This window comes from Lineus longissimus, chromosome 14 (assembly GCF_910592395.1).
Source record: "Lineus longissimus chromosome 14, tnLinLong1.2, whole genome shotgun sequence".
In the NCBI taxonomy this organism is placed as follows: Eukaryota; Metazoa; Nemertea; class Pilidiophora; order Heteronemertea; family Lineidae; genus Lineus; species Lineus longissimus.
Genome location: NC_088321.1, coordinates 14,694,989 through 14,710,401, shown reverse-complemented (window position 1 = coordinate 14,710,401; position 15,413 = coordinate 14,694,989). Strand labels below are relative to the sequence as shown.

General features: G+C 41.1%; 1 protein-coding gene across 19 annotated transcripts in view; it reads left to right on the top strand.

Moving 5' to 3' along the window:
* The window catches only part of LOC135498956 (intermembrane lipid transfer protein VPS13C-like), a 72,209-nt gene that overhangs the window by 9,592 nt on the left and 47,204 nt on the right, over nt 1-15,413 (top strand). For 15 of the 19 annotated variants that reach the window (XM_064789524.1, XM_064789532.1, XM_064789530.1 and 12 more), the window contains 17 exons: nt 3-32; nt 1,202-1,222; nt 2,600-2,766; nt 4,412-4,552; nt 4,968-5,022; nt 5,454-5,584; nt 5,762-6,043; nt 6,564-6,723; nt 7,103-7,206; nt 8,876-9,223; nt 9,783-9,841; nt 10,399-10,551; nt 10,992-11,070; nt 11,522-11,572; nt 13,961-14,166; nt 14,500-14,812; nt 15,052-15,297. In XM_064789524.1, the coding sequence (XP_064645594.1) occupies nt 3-32; nt 1,202-1,222; nt 2,600-2,766; nt 4,412-4,552; nt 4,968-5,022; nt 5,454-5,584; nt 5,762-6,043; nt 6,564-6,723; nt 7,103-7,206; nt 8,876-9,223; nt 9,783-9,841; nt 10,399-10,551; nt 10,992-11,070; nt 11,522-11,572; nt 13,961-14,166; nt 14,500-14,812; nt 15,052-15,297 (2,546 nt within the window). The remainder of the gene's footprint in view (nt 1-2; nt 33-1,201; nt 1,223-2,599; nt 2,767-4,411; nt 4,553-4,967; nt 5,023-5,453; nt 5,585-5,761; nt 6,044-6,563; nt 6,724-7,102; nt 7,207-8,875; nt 9,224-9,782; nt 9,842-10,398; nt 10,552-10,991; nt 11,071-11,521; nt 11,573-13,960; nt 14,167-14,499; nt 14,813-15,051; nt 15,298-15,413) is intronic. The other 4 variants (XM_064789525.1, XM_064789514.1, XM_064789521.1 and 1 more) reach the window with 3 other exon arrangements.

The window sequence follows — 15,413 nt, the reverse complement described above, 5'->3', positions numbered from 1 at the left end:
AGCAAAAAAGAAGCAGAAAAAGAAGGATAAAGGTATTGCATGTCCGCGGTGGAAGAACATTTTAGAATGTCATCTATCTTTCTGTGATGAGGGATCTTCTCAAATTTGATTGAAGCGGGGAAATACAGTAATATCCTATTAACATAGTTCAGAAGACTGAAAACTGGAAAACGTAGTTCAGAAGACTGAAAACTGGAAAACATAGTTCAGAGAACTGAAAAATGGAAAACATAGTTCAGAAGACAAAAATACGGAAAACATAGTTCAGAAGAAGAATGAAAACTGGAAAACATAGTTCAGAAGACTGAAAACTGGAAAACATAGTTCAGAAGACTGAAAACTGGAAAACATAGTTCCGAAGTCTAAAACTCCTGTCTTTATCAGCTTCAATCTTTTCGAGAAGATCCCAAATTTGCACTAAGCTGTCCAGGATGTATGAGGAAATGTTAGCCCATGTTGTTAATCTATCTAAAGGTTGTGTCTTATGTTGAGCAAAATTAGTGAGAGAGTAAATTTGTGGCGTAAAAGAAGTGCCTTAAACTGTTTAAAAATAAATGTCACTGACACAAGGTTTTTGACCAAGTAGTAAAGATAGGTTTAGAAGTAGATAAAAGTCACTGTCCTAAGTTTGTTGATGTCAGAGATGTTTTGCCCCTCCAATCGTGTGTAAATCCTACAAAATTGCTGTTGTTTATATAGAAACTCCCAGAAGAGATATTGTTTGCACAATTTGATTTATTTTACATGTAGGTTTGATTGATTGGTTTTAAAATCCGTTGTGAGCAGTTGATTTACAAGTCATATGAAGATCTGAAGTAGCTCCAATCAAGTTAATCATGTGTTTAAATTTTGTTTCCCTTTGAAACGGAAAATGCTGTTCTACACGTGTGTGCAAGGCTGAACGACAGTGCACCCAGTTCTAAAATATCCTGTTTTCAAGATGTTTAAGCTCTCTGTTCTGGAAATTATGAGTATTCAATCATGTCTTGTCATGGTGACTTAATACGGCATCTGTGATGCACTGATGTGACATGACGTGGTGCAATGATTGATTCTTTCTTGAGCTGGAAGTTCATTGGTCCTGAATACAGGATATTTTGGCACTGGTTATCACTGCATGCAGCCTTGCATGAGAATGGCATGTATCATGAAAAGTGATGTGAGAATCTAGAACTCATTTCAGTTACATTTTTTTCTTCAGTGAAAAAGCCAAAACCTGAAGGTAGATGATACCAGTTGCATCAAGACATTTCTTTTGAAATTGACAATGATGATAGTTCCGTTGTTCGATGGCATTCGGGGGGGAGGGGTCTATTTTATGCAACTGGCATATGGGTTGAAGAAATGTGGGGAAAGAGTTTGTTTTATTTTAGAACTGCATGCATCGGTAAAGGTTTATTTTTTACTTTTGGATAGAGTCCAAAATGGACAACCTGCTTGAAGGCTCTTCTTAATGGGTTTCAGGGTTTCCGCCAGGATTAAATTTGAGGGGGAGCAAAAAAAAAATTTCTAAAATTTTTTTTTTCTTAAAAAGGGTGTATGACCCCTCCTGAGACGTTTTTTGCCCCTAAAACCGTTACAATTGGCTCCCAAATGCTCTAATTTTACATATCAAATCATGAAAATTACTCATTTGACAGTAAAACAAACTTTAGAGCTCAAAATTAAGGGGGGATATCCCCCCTTGAAATATTTTAGGGGGTGATGAATCCCCCCATCCCCCCTCTGGCGGAAACCCTGGGTTTACATATGATTCACTATGTCAGGTGTAACAGGTCAACTGTCACAGATAGAACCAACTGGTACTGAGGCTGTTTGTCACACATTACCCATGTTGGGTGAGAGAAAGAACAAGCCAATACTAATCCTTCTTGTCACTTTTCACCCTCATGTCATGTCATGTAAGGTTTTCAAGTCTGAGTCCATAAACTCACACGTGTGACCACGTGCCCAGCCTCATGCTGTTTGTGACGACTTGAATTCTATGTAAGCCCAACCTCGTATGGTCATACACTGCTGGTACTGTATATAGGATGCACATATTGTAATAAGCAGAGACTATCCTGGAACTGGGATCTATCTGTTTCATGTGTTTATTTCAAATGGATTTCTTTTGTATGAGGATTATATTTGAGTATTCTATCGTTTCTGTATCTCTTCAAAAAAGTGGGTTATGCAGCTTGGATTGGAAGCTACTGTCAGCCATGTTATATAAGCTGTACTGTTCTCGGAAATAGAGCTGGTTTAAACAACTAAGCGTTATCTCCTTGAGTAAATTTATGAAATTTCAGTTACAAAACCAGCATCAGTTCTAATGCTGATTGAGTCAACAGGGCCTGAACATTTGAGAAAATCAAATTTCCTTCGAGATAGCTAATTCAGTGTAGAAAATGTTGTCTATCTTGGACTCTCATATTGCTTTTATTCCAGTTTGTCATCTTGTGACATGTTCAATATCACGGCAGCTTTTTTGTCATCACGGGTCAAACTCCTTTAAATAAGCTTGTGAGTTGGCCAGGATATTGCTGCAGCCACCAAATCCAAAATGGCCACCAAATCCAAAATGGCCGCCAAAATATTAATGCTCTCAACTTTTCAGCTGAAAACAAGCCAAAGGAGGACACATTTGCGGAGAAATTGGCCACTCAGATTATAAAAAATCTGCAAGTACGTGTCAGCAACATTCACGTGAGATACGAGGACAGGTTCACCAACCCCAAGAAGCCGTTCTCCATCGGCGTGACGTTGCATGATCTCAACTTCCAGGTAATTATTAAGTTTTGGGTAGAAGTAGTATCAAGTTAGCGACGTCATGCATTCAGTCCCGCCATCTTATTTGTAAATATCAACGGTTCAAAGCCCAGGGTCTGTGTCATTTGCACAGCGCTTAAGTTGAAAATAAGCTGAGGAATCGTTAGAAGGTTGTACTTTTGGACATGAAGTGTTTCTGATTTAAGTCCTAGATAAAAGTGTTGAATTTCTGATAGCTTTATGATGAAGTGCATATGCTCTCCATAGATAAGGAAACCAGGTGGTGTATTGTCAAAAGCAGAATGATGTTTTCAGGTTCATGCGGGAATTGTTTATCCAACCCAGAAAAAAATGACCTCTTGAAAGATTTGAGGAAGTCCGGTTGGGTCACTGTGTCAGATTCAATAAGTACAGTAGAACCTATCTTAGCGGACACCTCTCTAATAAGGACAACCTCTGTATTAAGGACACTAGTTTTGGTCCCAAATTGGCTATTTCCATTCAATTTGACCTCTCTAATCAGGACACCTCTCTTTTAAGGACAGCACTTGTCAGTCCCGAGGGTGTCCTTAATAGAGAGGTTCTACTGTAGTAACTGTAGAACAGAAAGTTTTCCCTGCAGGATAGTTTCGCATTTCCTATAGGACATGCTCGCCAAAATATTCTGCCGCGAAAATCTCTATCAAGAATTCAATGTCATTGTTGCCATGTTTCCACAGGCATTGCCTCCGGCTAGGCCACATGTCGAACTCGGCTGTAGTAAACATATACCCTGTGTATTTTAGCACTTATCATAAAGCGAATATTTTATGCCGGGAAATGCTCTGATCACCAGTAGTTGAGTCTATTTTTGGCAGCAACAGCTGTCTACGTTTATAAAATTGTCTTGCTGCTCGGTAAAAGGGACAACCTGTCCTCTAGAAATCCAGACTAGGCCTACTAACAAGTCATGCTTTTGAAATCAATGCATCAGCAAAATGTAGAATATAAAAACCTGTGTTTTTGCAACTAATTTGCAAGTCAAAACAATACTGAAAAACATGGCATGCATAATGAATAACAAATCCTGAATTTCCTATTCAGTATTCTGGAATTTTAATCTATGACAGGTGACGTTCTAATTTGAAATTCATTTGGTTGTACAGTGGACACCTCTATAATAAGGACAACCTTTCTACTAAGGACACTAGTTTTGATCGTCTTGGTCGTGTAATAAAGAAAGTACAGTAGAACCTCTCTATTAAGGACACCCTCGGGATGGCCTAGTGCTGTCCTTAATAGAGAGGTGTCCTGATTAGAGGGGTAAAATTGAATGGAAAAAGCCAATTTGGGACCAAACCTAATGTCCTTAATTGAGAGGTTGTCCTTAATAGAGAGGTGTCCGCTAAGGGAGGTTCCACTGTATGGGCCTTTTCGGCCAATATGAACTTTTTTTTCCCTCGCGATGTGGTATTACATCAAACTATCATATCATGCTGTTCAGGGGGTGATGTTCTAAACTAATTTTGTCACGAACGCTGACGTGAGTTTAACTGGGCGTAATATCCTTCGAATTAGCCCTTAGACTTGTTGATGCTAGCATCAGTGACGTTTGTTTCAAACAACCTGGTCCATAGTGTTTTACAGATTTGACGTTTTGACGTTTCATTGTAATTTTCAGACGTGCGATGAGAATTGGAAGTCAACGATAGTGAAGGAGTCCGTCACCATGATCTTTAAGATGATCCAACTTGATAGCTTGGCGCTTTATTGGAACTCGAAGACGGAGTTGATAGCCGACCAGCCAAGAGAGTTACAAACAGTATGTAAACTCGTTGATTATTCCCGCATTTAGTGTCAGTGCACCCAGACTCTGGAATGAACTTCCAAGGAACATCAGGGAATCAGAGTCTGTGGACATTTTCAAAAAGAGACTAAAGGGACACCTGTTTTTGTAGACGTTTGTGAACTTTTTAACAGCGCCTTGAGCACCATTTCCATGGTGGATCTGGCGCTATACTAGACTCCGTATTGATTGATTGATTGATAATGCTGCTGGCTATCACGTAAAAAGGCCCAGTTTTCAATACCAGAGAGGAGGAACAAGTTGACTATGAAGGGTAGTGTGTGCACCATATTATCGCGAATCAAATTTATTTCCAAAAGCCGCAAAAAGCAGAACACCTGCGAAAATTTGTTTGTTACAGAAATGTCAAAACTGTCGTTTTTTCTTTTAGGAGCTGTTGAAGAACATGATAGCCTCAAGTAACAACAAGCCAAATCTCAGATATCGTAGGTATTCACTCCAGGAACGGATTACGAATGTTTTTTGATCACATGTATGTCTTTATTTACAAATATTCATGAGCAGAAGACGTCACCAGTTTACAGATACTAAAGATACTCCAAAAGTGACTATGCTGGTTCTGCCATGACAATATTGAAAGTGTCGTAAAGTACAGTTTATAGTGATAATAATCCAAACAAAAGCGGAAAGTTGAGAATGGCGGATGCTACACCCAAGCCGTCTGCTACAGACAGCATGCCGTCTGCTACAGACAGCTTGCCGTCTGCTACTTCAGAACCTCCTCGGACATGTGCAGCACCGCACCAGGTTCAGTGATGATGTCGTACTAAAAGGCCTATGTGTGACAGATGCAGCACGACTGGCTTAAACTTGTCAACACAGTAAATATCTATGACTTTTGTTCGCTTCTTTCCAGTGCTAAAGCCGATCTACTCAAAAGTACAGCTGACTCTTAACACAAAGCCGGAAAATCAGGACTATTCACTGCCCAAGGTCTTCCTAAATATAATATTCGAGGAAATTGCCATTCACTTAGGAAAGTTACAGGTAAAATTTGCTAATTATTAGTACCAAAATAAGTTGTTTTTTTATAGAGTTGTTTTTGTGAAAATGTGTGTCGATCATAGGACAAGATTTTTAAAACAAGAAGAAATTTTCTGTCTTTAGGTGCCCGAATTAAGAGATACCAATGAGCTAAGGAAAAAAAACACTTTTGTTTTTCAGTACCATGATGTCTTGGAGATGCTTGAATCATTCGAACGAATGGCACTTGTTGGGGTGTATCGAAAATACGGCCGCCCAGTCGGTCAGTATCACGGTCAAGCCAAGCAGTGGTGGCGCTATGCGCACAAATGCGTCATGGAAGAGACGGTACGGCGACGCCGGAAGATGTGGTCATGGATTTGTATACAAGGTCATCGGAGGCGACGACGAGAATATAAAGATTTGTGGAAGAAGAAAATCTTGAATAAGAAATTCACGTCCGAGAATACAAAGCAGTTTGAGGTGTGTTTTTCTGATGATAGGTGGCGTCAATTCCCCATCGCATCAGTTACAGCTGAACTGATAGATTACTCATTAACTTCACCAGTCATGATATTTCTGTGTCATGTGGCGCGTCTCTCGGACCTTGATCATGACAGGATGACCTTGATCGTGACAGTTTCCTGTGGCTGACCTTGAGGATGACAGGCTGACCTTGATTGTGACAGTTTCCTGTGGCTGACCTTGAGCATGACAGGCTGATCTTGATCATGACAGTTTCCTGTGGCTGACCTTGAGCATGACATCCTGACCTTGATCGTGACAGTTTCCTGTGGCTGGCCTTGAGCATGACAGCCTGACCTCGATGGTAACAGTTTCCTGTGGCTGACCTTGAGCATTACAGGCTGACCTTGATCGTGACAGTTTCCTGTGGCTGACCTCGAGCGTGTCTAAAATACATTTGAGCACTTGGATAAGAGAAAAATTGATCCTGAAGTTTGTTTATTCCATTCTCATTTTCGTTATTTTGATCTTGTTTCAGGAATTGGAAGCAAAACTGGACGTGTTCAACATCACGATGGTACGGCAGCAGGCAGAGATGGAAGCCAAGAAAGAGGCGAAGAAGTCGAAGGAGGGAGGTTGGTTCGGCGGCTGGTTTGGCGGCGGGAAAAAGAAGGAGGCAAAAGCGGCAAATGAGATTCGTAAGTTGAAGATTGAAATTCATCGAAGTTTGTTGCAACAGTGGAAAAGCCTATTGGTGCAATTCGTATTGTGAAGAATCGTCATGCATGTTATCAAGGAATATTATTAGAAGTTGCGGAGAATTATATTCACACTTTTTAACCTGCAGAATGGGCAAATGGGTAACGCTCGTGTTGTCCATGTAACACTGATTGAGCAGCTCATCTGAGTTCCCTTCGAATGTTTCAGGATAGACGAGAGTAGAAGTGTCAAGTCTGGTGATATACTATAGTTCTTAATATCGGAACCCCAAACTAACTTCATATCGGAACCCCAAACTAACTCCTTTTCGACACTTTTGATACAGGGATTTTTAGTTTCAATCTTCTCAATTTTCAGAAGAGGAATTCTACAAAGCCATGACATCAGAGGAAAAACAGAAATTGTATGGTGCTATTGGATATCAGGAGGGTAACCAGGGAGATTCTACATTGCCCAAAGATGTGAGTATCACAAAGAGAAAATAAAGTCTTGTCACCCAGGCATGCACATGGCGACTCACCGGCAGTGAATGTCAATCCTAAAGTCTCCTCCCTTCACCGCTGACCCAATAGGGTGGGAAATCCTGATTGGTATTATATTGCTGTCATCGCTTTATGATCAGGTTACCCTTCTTCTATACAACACGCACAGTGCATTTGTGGCAGGTCAGCACGCCAGGAACCAACCAAGCAATAACCTTATGACTCATTGAACACCTGGTCTTCAAGCAATAACCTTATGACTCATTGAACACCTAGTCTTCAAGCAATAACCTTATGACTCAAGCAATAACCTTATGACTCATTGAACACCTGGTCTTCAAGCAATAACCTTATGACTCAAGCAATAACCTTATGACTCATTGAACACCTGGTCTTCAAGCAATGACCTTATGACTCAAGCAATAACCTTATGACTCATTGAACACCTGGTCTTCAAGCAATGACCTTATGACTCAAGCAATAACCTTATGACTCATTGAACACCTGGTTTTCAAGCAATAACCTTATGACTCAAGCGATAACCTTATGACTCATTGAACACCTGGTCTTCAAGCAATAACCTCATGACTCAAGCAATAACCTTATGACTCATTGAACACCTGGTCTTCAAGCAATAACCTTATGACTCGAGCGATAACCTTATGACTCATTGAACACCTGGTCTTCAAGCAATAACCTTATGACTCAAGCAATAACCTTATGACTCATTGAACACCTGGTCTTCAAGCAATAACCTTATGACTCAAGCAATAACCTTATGACTCATTGAACACCTGGTCTTCAAGCAATAACCTTATGACTCAAGCAATAACCTTATGACTCATTGAACACCTGGTCTTCAAGCAATAACCTTATGACTCAAGCAATAACCTTATGACTCATTGAACACCTGGTCTTCAAGCAATAACCTTATGACTCATGCAATAACCTTATGACTCATTGGACACCTGGTCTTCAAGCAATAACCTTATGACTCGAGCAATAACCTTATGACTCATTGAACACCTGGTCTTCAAGCAATAACCTTATGACTCAAGCAATAACCTTATGACTCATTGAACACCTGGTCTTCAAGCAATAACCTTATGACTCAAGCAATAACCTTATGACTCATTGGACACCTGGTCTTCAAGCAATAACCTTATGACTCAAGCAATAACCTTATGACTCATTGAACACCTGGTCTTCAAGCAATAACCTTATGACTCAAGCGATAACCTTATGACTCATTGAACACCTGGTCTTCAAGCAATAACCTTATGACTCAAGCAATAACCTTATGACTCATGGAACACCTGGTCTTCAAGCAATAACCTTATGACTCAAGCGATAACCTTATGACTCATTGAACACCTGGTCTTCATCACTGGCGATGGGTTTCAGTGTGTGTCTGGTGCGACACCCACGAGTGTAATGTTAGTGTTGGCGCGATATGGACGTGTGGGAAATGATGGGAGTGCATGGAGACTACCAATAATGTAGTAACAGCCCTTCTGACAACCGATCAGGGGGAGTTTATCGGCGGTGAAGGATGGATATACGCTCAACAACGTTAGAATAGATCGGCATGGGCATGCATGAATCTGCTCCAGAACCTAATAACATTTCAAATGTTCTTCACTTCCAGTATGTTGCCCATAAAATCGTCTTCAAACTCAACCAGATGTCGTTGTCCTTTGACGACTCTGCCAGGAGCGAGCCGCAGATCCTACAACTCATGCTCCATGACGTCTACGCCAACATTGGGCAGCGCCCGTCGGCGGACGGTCTCCGAGTGGACGCAAAAATGGATACGTTTTCTGTGACAGGGTGCCCGATTGGCGGTGTCGCACCAGCGATTGTATCGTCGCAGAATTCCGAGGCTGATCGTATATTCTCGTTGTTGGATCTGCAGGTTGAGGTGAACCCGTTGGATGGTGGGTGCGATACGAGGTTACGGGTATCTTCACGGCCGCTAGAGGTCGTTTATGATGCAGTGAGTATTAGGTCCTAAACCCTGATAAAAATTATCTTTAGATGTGCTGTTCTTATTGTGTTTTGAAAGGATTTGGGAGAGGGTGTAGTGTTTCGGATAGAAATCTTAACAGGTAGGCCTGGAAATGCCACAGCCTGAAAAGGGCATGGTACAGCACCCTGCTTTAAATGTTGATGTATAGCCTCTTGTGAAGACAGGCAGCACAAAAGGAGAAATTGAAATTGAAAAAAAGACAGGGAGCTGTGCCCTTCTTGAACTTTTTAAAACACTGGGGTGGCTAAATTATTTGCTATAGTCAGTTGGGAACTTTCGCAAAGAGCAAAAAAGGCCTTTCAGAATGTATGTATTGAAGGAAATAGGTGACTTCATGGGTCCTTGTGAAAGTAACAAGGGTCCTGTGGAACTATGATGAGAAGTGAGAAGGAGATGCTGAAATTGACAAGTTGGAACGCACGCTGGGTTGGACTTTGTCTTGAGTGACCCCCCCCCCCTCTCCCAGGTAGTCATCCAATGTGTGTCTTAAGCCCTTGCAGATGTGATATGAATATTTTCATTTCAGAATACTATAATCAATATTGTCGAGTTCTTCAAGCCGCCAGAGTCTGTGAGATTGAAGCAGTAAGTACAAGTGTATATCCTCCTCAGACATTTGTATGGTTTTCTCTGAGAAAATAGATAGCATTATACCTTAGACTATAGTCAATACGCCTTAAACCTTGGGAAGCAGACAGTGATGGGGTTCAAATCCCAACATGGACAGGCCCCAGCAACACCTAACGGAACTGATTCCGACATGCAACCCAGCACGTGATCTTAACTCAACTGAAAAGATCCTTCTCTCCACACCGAGCTTCAAGAGGATGAGCCTCGGTGCTAAGGCGTTCGGGGTCGCAGCTCCAGTGCTCTGGAATAGTCCAGACCATAGTATATGCCAGATGGACACTCTGGGCAAGCCCACAAGGCCCTAAAAACTGACCTATTTAGGAGAAACCTTTTGTACTTAATTGACTGACAAGTGGGGGCGCTCTTGAACATTTGTACAAAGGTGGAAACGGCGCCTTATGAATTTAATTTTACTAACTTACTTACTGAAAAGAAACCCCCTTCACTTCCCGTCCCCCATCTTATTTACGACACATTTCTTTCGCTGTTTTATTGAAAATGTTCTGTTTCAGGCTCACTGCAGCGGCGATGTCAAAGTTTGATGAAATCAAGGAAATGTCTGCCACAGGGATGCAGCACGCCATTGAAATCCACAAATACACCGATATCAGCATCGATTTGAAACCTGTGCACGTTATCATACCACAGGAAGGCGTTTATAAGAAGTAAGTGTCTGTTTGTGTAGCCATCAGAGGAGTTGCGGCTCTGGCAAAATCACTGGGCCTTCTCCCTACAACAAGGCCATCAGCGCTACCAGTCCCCTCCGTGTCATTGCTCCTGTCTTCAGTTGTGTGGCCGGCTGTCAACGGGTCCCTCGCAGGTGACACTTGGCACCGTACCCTCTCTCTGTCACCCTCTCCAGCATCCTCTGTAGAACCACGTTGACCTTAAATCGAGCTCCTCCCTATGTATCCAATTTTTTGTTCCAGTCAGAAATTTCGCCCGAACGGAATGGCCGTGTTGGACCTACCAGCCTTTTTTGCACCGATGCCAATTTCGTTGTTATATACTCATATTTTGACAGTTTCCTGGACTTGAGATACATTTTAAAACCAAGGTACCGGTCAGTAAAATAAACATATGATGATCGATTTTCTGTTTTCAGGAACGCCAACCTTGTCATAGTTGAGTTGGGCAGCTTGAAAGTTTCATCGGAGAAGAACGAATTCAAGCAGTATGATGGCGTAAGTACTAATTGGACTCTTTTTATATATATCCAATTTCAGGCAGATTTCAGACAGATTTCAGACTTTTCCCTCTCACTAAAGGCCGCCTGCCATTATCATCCCATTGTAAAAATTTGTTGTAACCTGTTAGATCTTTTCTGTCAAATAGCCACTAACTACATTTCGACTTACTAACGACTAACCTAAAGTGATTGAATTTTCTCGCTAGAATCCCGTTTCGAACCCTGCCCTTTCTCCCTTGCAAAAGATCAGCGCCAGTTTAGGCAATCTCACAAAACTCACCCAGAAGGTAAGGTAATGCCGAGCGATAAAAAAGTCGGCAACATTTTGACAGGCGCCCCCTATCAAAGAAACCAAAATTCTTTCATTCTATGAATGTGGTTTGGATAATTCTTTACTAATTAATCTAATTAACTAATTTGCCTAATTGACACTTCATTGCATGCAGGATGGACTGACGGAGATCGAACGTGAGGTTTTAGAACGGCGCGGTTCTAAGGTATAAATGGTGTTACGATTGCATGCGGCAGCGCCATCTTTATTTCTGGTAGCGTGAACGAGTGACGGAGGTATCTAATTAGGGGCTGTAACAAAACTTAGTGATTTCTCGCTGTACGAACAATGATGAGCACATTGTTATATTAAGTACAGTCGAATTAGTTTTGTTCCTTGAAAGCTATGCTGGTTCATCCAGAAATACAATCCTGGGTTTCCCCGGTATCAGACCCGGTGTAGAAGTTTAAAATGTCCTAGGATAAAATGTCCGGGAACAAAGGATTCTATTATGCGCTGAGCTATTGACGGTCATTGCCTCTATAGAACCACATGCCATAATCTGTCAGAATACAATAGGCCCGGACACTTTTTCTAGGGGGGACACTTTTTACTTTTACACCGGGACCTGTTGCGTGGTAGCCAGCAGTTGTCTATGAGGCCCTTATGCTGAATATGTATATGAAAGAAGTGCCTATTGGCTCTGCTTGGGCCAAGAAAGCGACGCAGTCCTGATATTCGGCTTCTATGGAACTTCGTCACTTGTTGTTCATTTCTTTATGGCTTGGAATACAACATCTTCTAATCTAGGTTTCATGGAGAGGTTCAGGTGCAAAACAGACACACGCCATATCCTACTTTTTGGAGTTGGAGGGGTATGGGGGGAGGGGTATTGGCCATCAAATGAACACTCTATCTGCCAAATTTCATATTAATCAGACATTCACTTTCATTTCACAGTCGATAATGTGTGAACATTTCTTATGAATTTCCCTCTAAAAGTGCGTTTTCAAATGCGTTTTTCTCGAAATGAAAAAAAATGTGATGTCGGTTTTAGCATCTGAACTCCTAATTCTTTTCTGAATAATTTTTCAATCTTTTTACTTTAGCAATGCCTTCTTTTATCTTTTTAAGTGTGTAACTGTGAATGGCAAAAATTTTGTTGTCATTTAATTTTTGTGAATTATAATTGATTCTTGAAAACGAAAATTGAAAAATTTGAAAAATGTTGTGATTGGCCAAATTTTTTATGAAAATTGAAAAAATTAACGATTGGCCAAATTTTGAATGAAAATTGAAAAAATTTAAAATTTTTGCGATTGGCCAAATTTTGAATGTTTTTGCAAAATTCATGAGATTTAAAAAAGGCATGAAAATTTCATCATTTACAGCATAAATCCCACATTGATCACTTTTTGGATGCAGGCCTCATATATTTTTGTTCAACGTTAATCTTAATCTTTTGGTTTCAGCATAGCCTGGTTTTTTCTCGCCTTTTTTTGTTTCGGTGTGTTTTAATTTGCGTCTTCAAACTTTGAAATAGCTAGTTTCTTAATTTGGACAGATTAACTAATAACTGGATATTTGTAAAAAGTTACTCTGACAAGCTTGTGGGTTCTCAGGCCTTTCGATTACATCATTTTCACACCGCTATACGGTGTAGGAAATTTGGCAAGTCCCCAAATTAGGCCCTGAAAAAATGTCCCCAAAATAGAAAAAAGGGGTAATTTGACCCCCTGAAGCGTTTTTTACACCTTAAATGACCAAATCTCATCCTAAATGGCCTAATTTGATACTTTTCATCCTAAAATTATGAGTTTTCAGGTGCATGTGACAATGTCAGTCAATAAGGACGTCGATGTTCAGGCAAATTGGCACGACGAAATGTCCCCAAATTAAGCTAAAAAGAAAAAAAAACAGGTCCCGAAAATAGGCTAAAAAAATACAGGGTGTAGAGGTCTCCACGTAATTGAAAGGCCTGGGTTCTGCTGACGAACCCTCGGTCACATGGTCTTACCTGTGGCTGTGAGGGTCGTCTTAGGAAGGAGATTCAAGTACGCCACCTGGAGGCAACACCGTCCAAGTGTTCATCAGCAGAAACGGAGAAATGTTTACAAGTATCCCAAGTTATCAAGTTACATTCTGGCAGTATTACCATTCACATGGAAGATGAATGTGCATTATAGCAATGGTTTGATTCTTCTCTATCTTTTGCCAAAGAAGGAGCATGAATATTTTTGTTGTATGTCTAATAAAGGTGTTAGCCCAATTTACTGCCTTTCCTGCCTGAGTCCTGAAAGAGGAGACCCAATAAATTTATCGAACTAATATTTCTTGAAAAACGTCAAAATAAATACATGATAGCAAAAAATAGCATTAGTTTTGATAGAAGACTGGAATTTGATAGAATCGAAAAGTGAGAAAATTTATAACCTTCATGGTGTAGGGTAGCATGGGGTAATGATAGCCCCTGCATTGTTTGATGCATGGGGATATCAATTGATATCATAGGCAGGGGCTACAATTAAACAGGGGCTACAATTACCCCATTCTACCTGACTGACCTGAGAACGTTTTGGCTCGTCATCCAATCAAATCTCGGTATTTTTTACAGACGGAGACCATTGAGGAGGTCATGGAGCGGGCATACGACAAATTCAACGTCCAACTCAGCGGCATACAAGTGCTGTTCGCTCATCCCGGTGACTCCTGGGAATTCGCCAAACAACAAACCCACACGCCTATGCACATTTTACGACCGATGAGTCTCGATCTAAATATTCACAAAAGTATTATTCCGAATGATACGCGGATGCCCAAGTAAGTAATTCGTGTAGTCGGGGATGAGATGTATTTCTGTTTTTCCCTCTCAAAAATGGCTTAATTTGACAGCAGAAATGGAAAGGTCTTTCTCCCAGACCTCTGTAGAACTTTGAATCTTCGAAATCGGACAAAAAATAACCATTTCAGACTCATATTTTGCAAATTGGGGCAGTTCCAAGGACACTATTTTCACAAATCGTTCAGGTGTATGCTCTGGGCACTCTCATATCCCTTTAAGTTATTTTTGTAGTATATGCAAATTAAGGTAATTTGCATATCTTGGTATTTCGTGTTTGGACTTGACCTATCGTCAACAATAAATCTTTCCAGAATAAAAATAGGCGGCGAACTTCCCCTGTTGAGCGTCAACATCTCTGACCGTCGCCTTGAAGAACTCCTAGTCCTCGCACTAAGTATTCCGCTCCCAGAACCACTGCCTCCGGACGAAACTGTTACGTTTGGAGACGACGATGCGATCCCGATAGTACAGATGACGAGCGCCGTAGCCAAGGTCAAGATTCCATCAAAAGGTGGCGACTCTTCTGATGAGGATGATGCGGATGGGGCAGGGAAGGTTGGGGACACAGAAGAAGCTGCCATGCAGCAGTGTACCGATCTGGAGTTGAAGTTTGAAGTCAAAGAGGTACGTAGTTGAACTCAGGAATGTGCAAGATCACGTTAACCAAAAGATGGAGGCGTTCCACAACACTAGATCATCCTTAGAGAAGGCCTAACTATTGCTTTAAGGATACTCAACGTTACTGTAAGGGATGATGGGAATTTTGTGCTTTGAACGGCCGGGCTCAGAATTGATAAATACCATAACGTCATGACGCAAGAATTGCCTGCCACAATGTGTCACAAATTCCAATTTCCTTCCAGATTAGTTTGAATCTGTCCCAAACGAAACAAGGAGTCGATGTCCCGACTCTAAAACTAGTTGTGGAGTCTCTCGGGACTATGGTGCAGATTCGGACGTTTGACATGCGCGTGGAGGCCTACCTAGGAGGGATGTACGTCCAGCATCAGCAGTTTAAGGCCTTGAACGACGGCCCGTTAGTGAATCTGGTGAACACGCCCATCACGGATGATTCAGCGTTCAGGTTGCTTCTGGTGGAATTTATCAAGGTGAGGCTTTGACTCCTGAAACTAAACAAGAGAGATGAGACATTTCTGATATTTTGAGGATATCATTTTTTTCCCTACTAAAAAGGGTTTAATTTGACAGAAGAAATGTAAAAGAT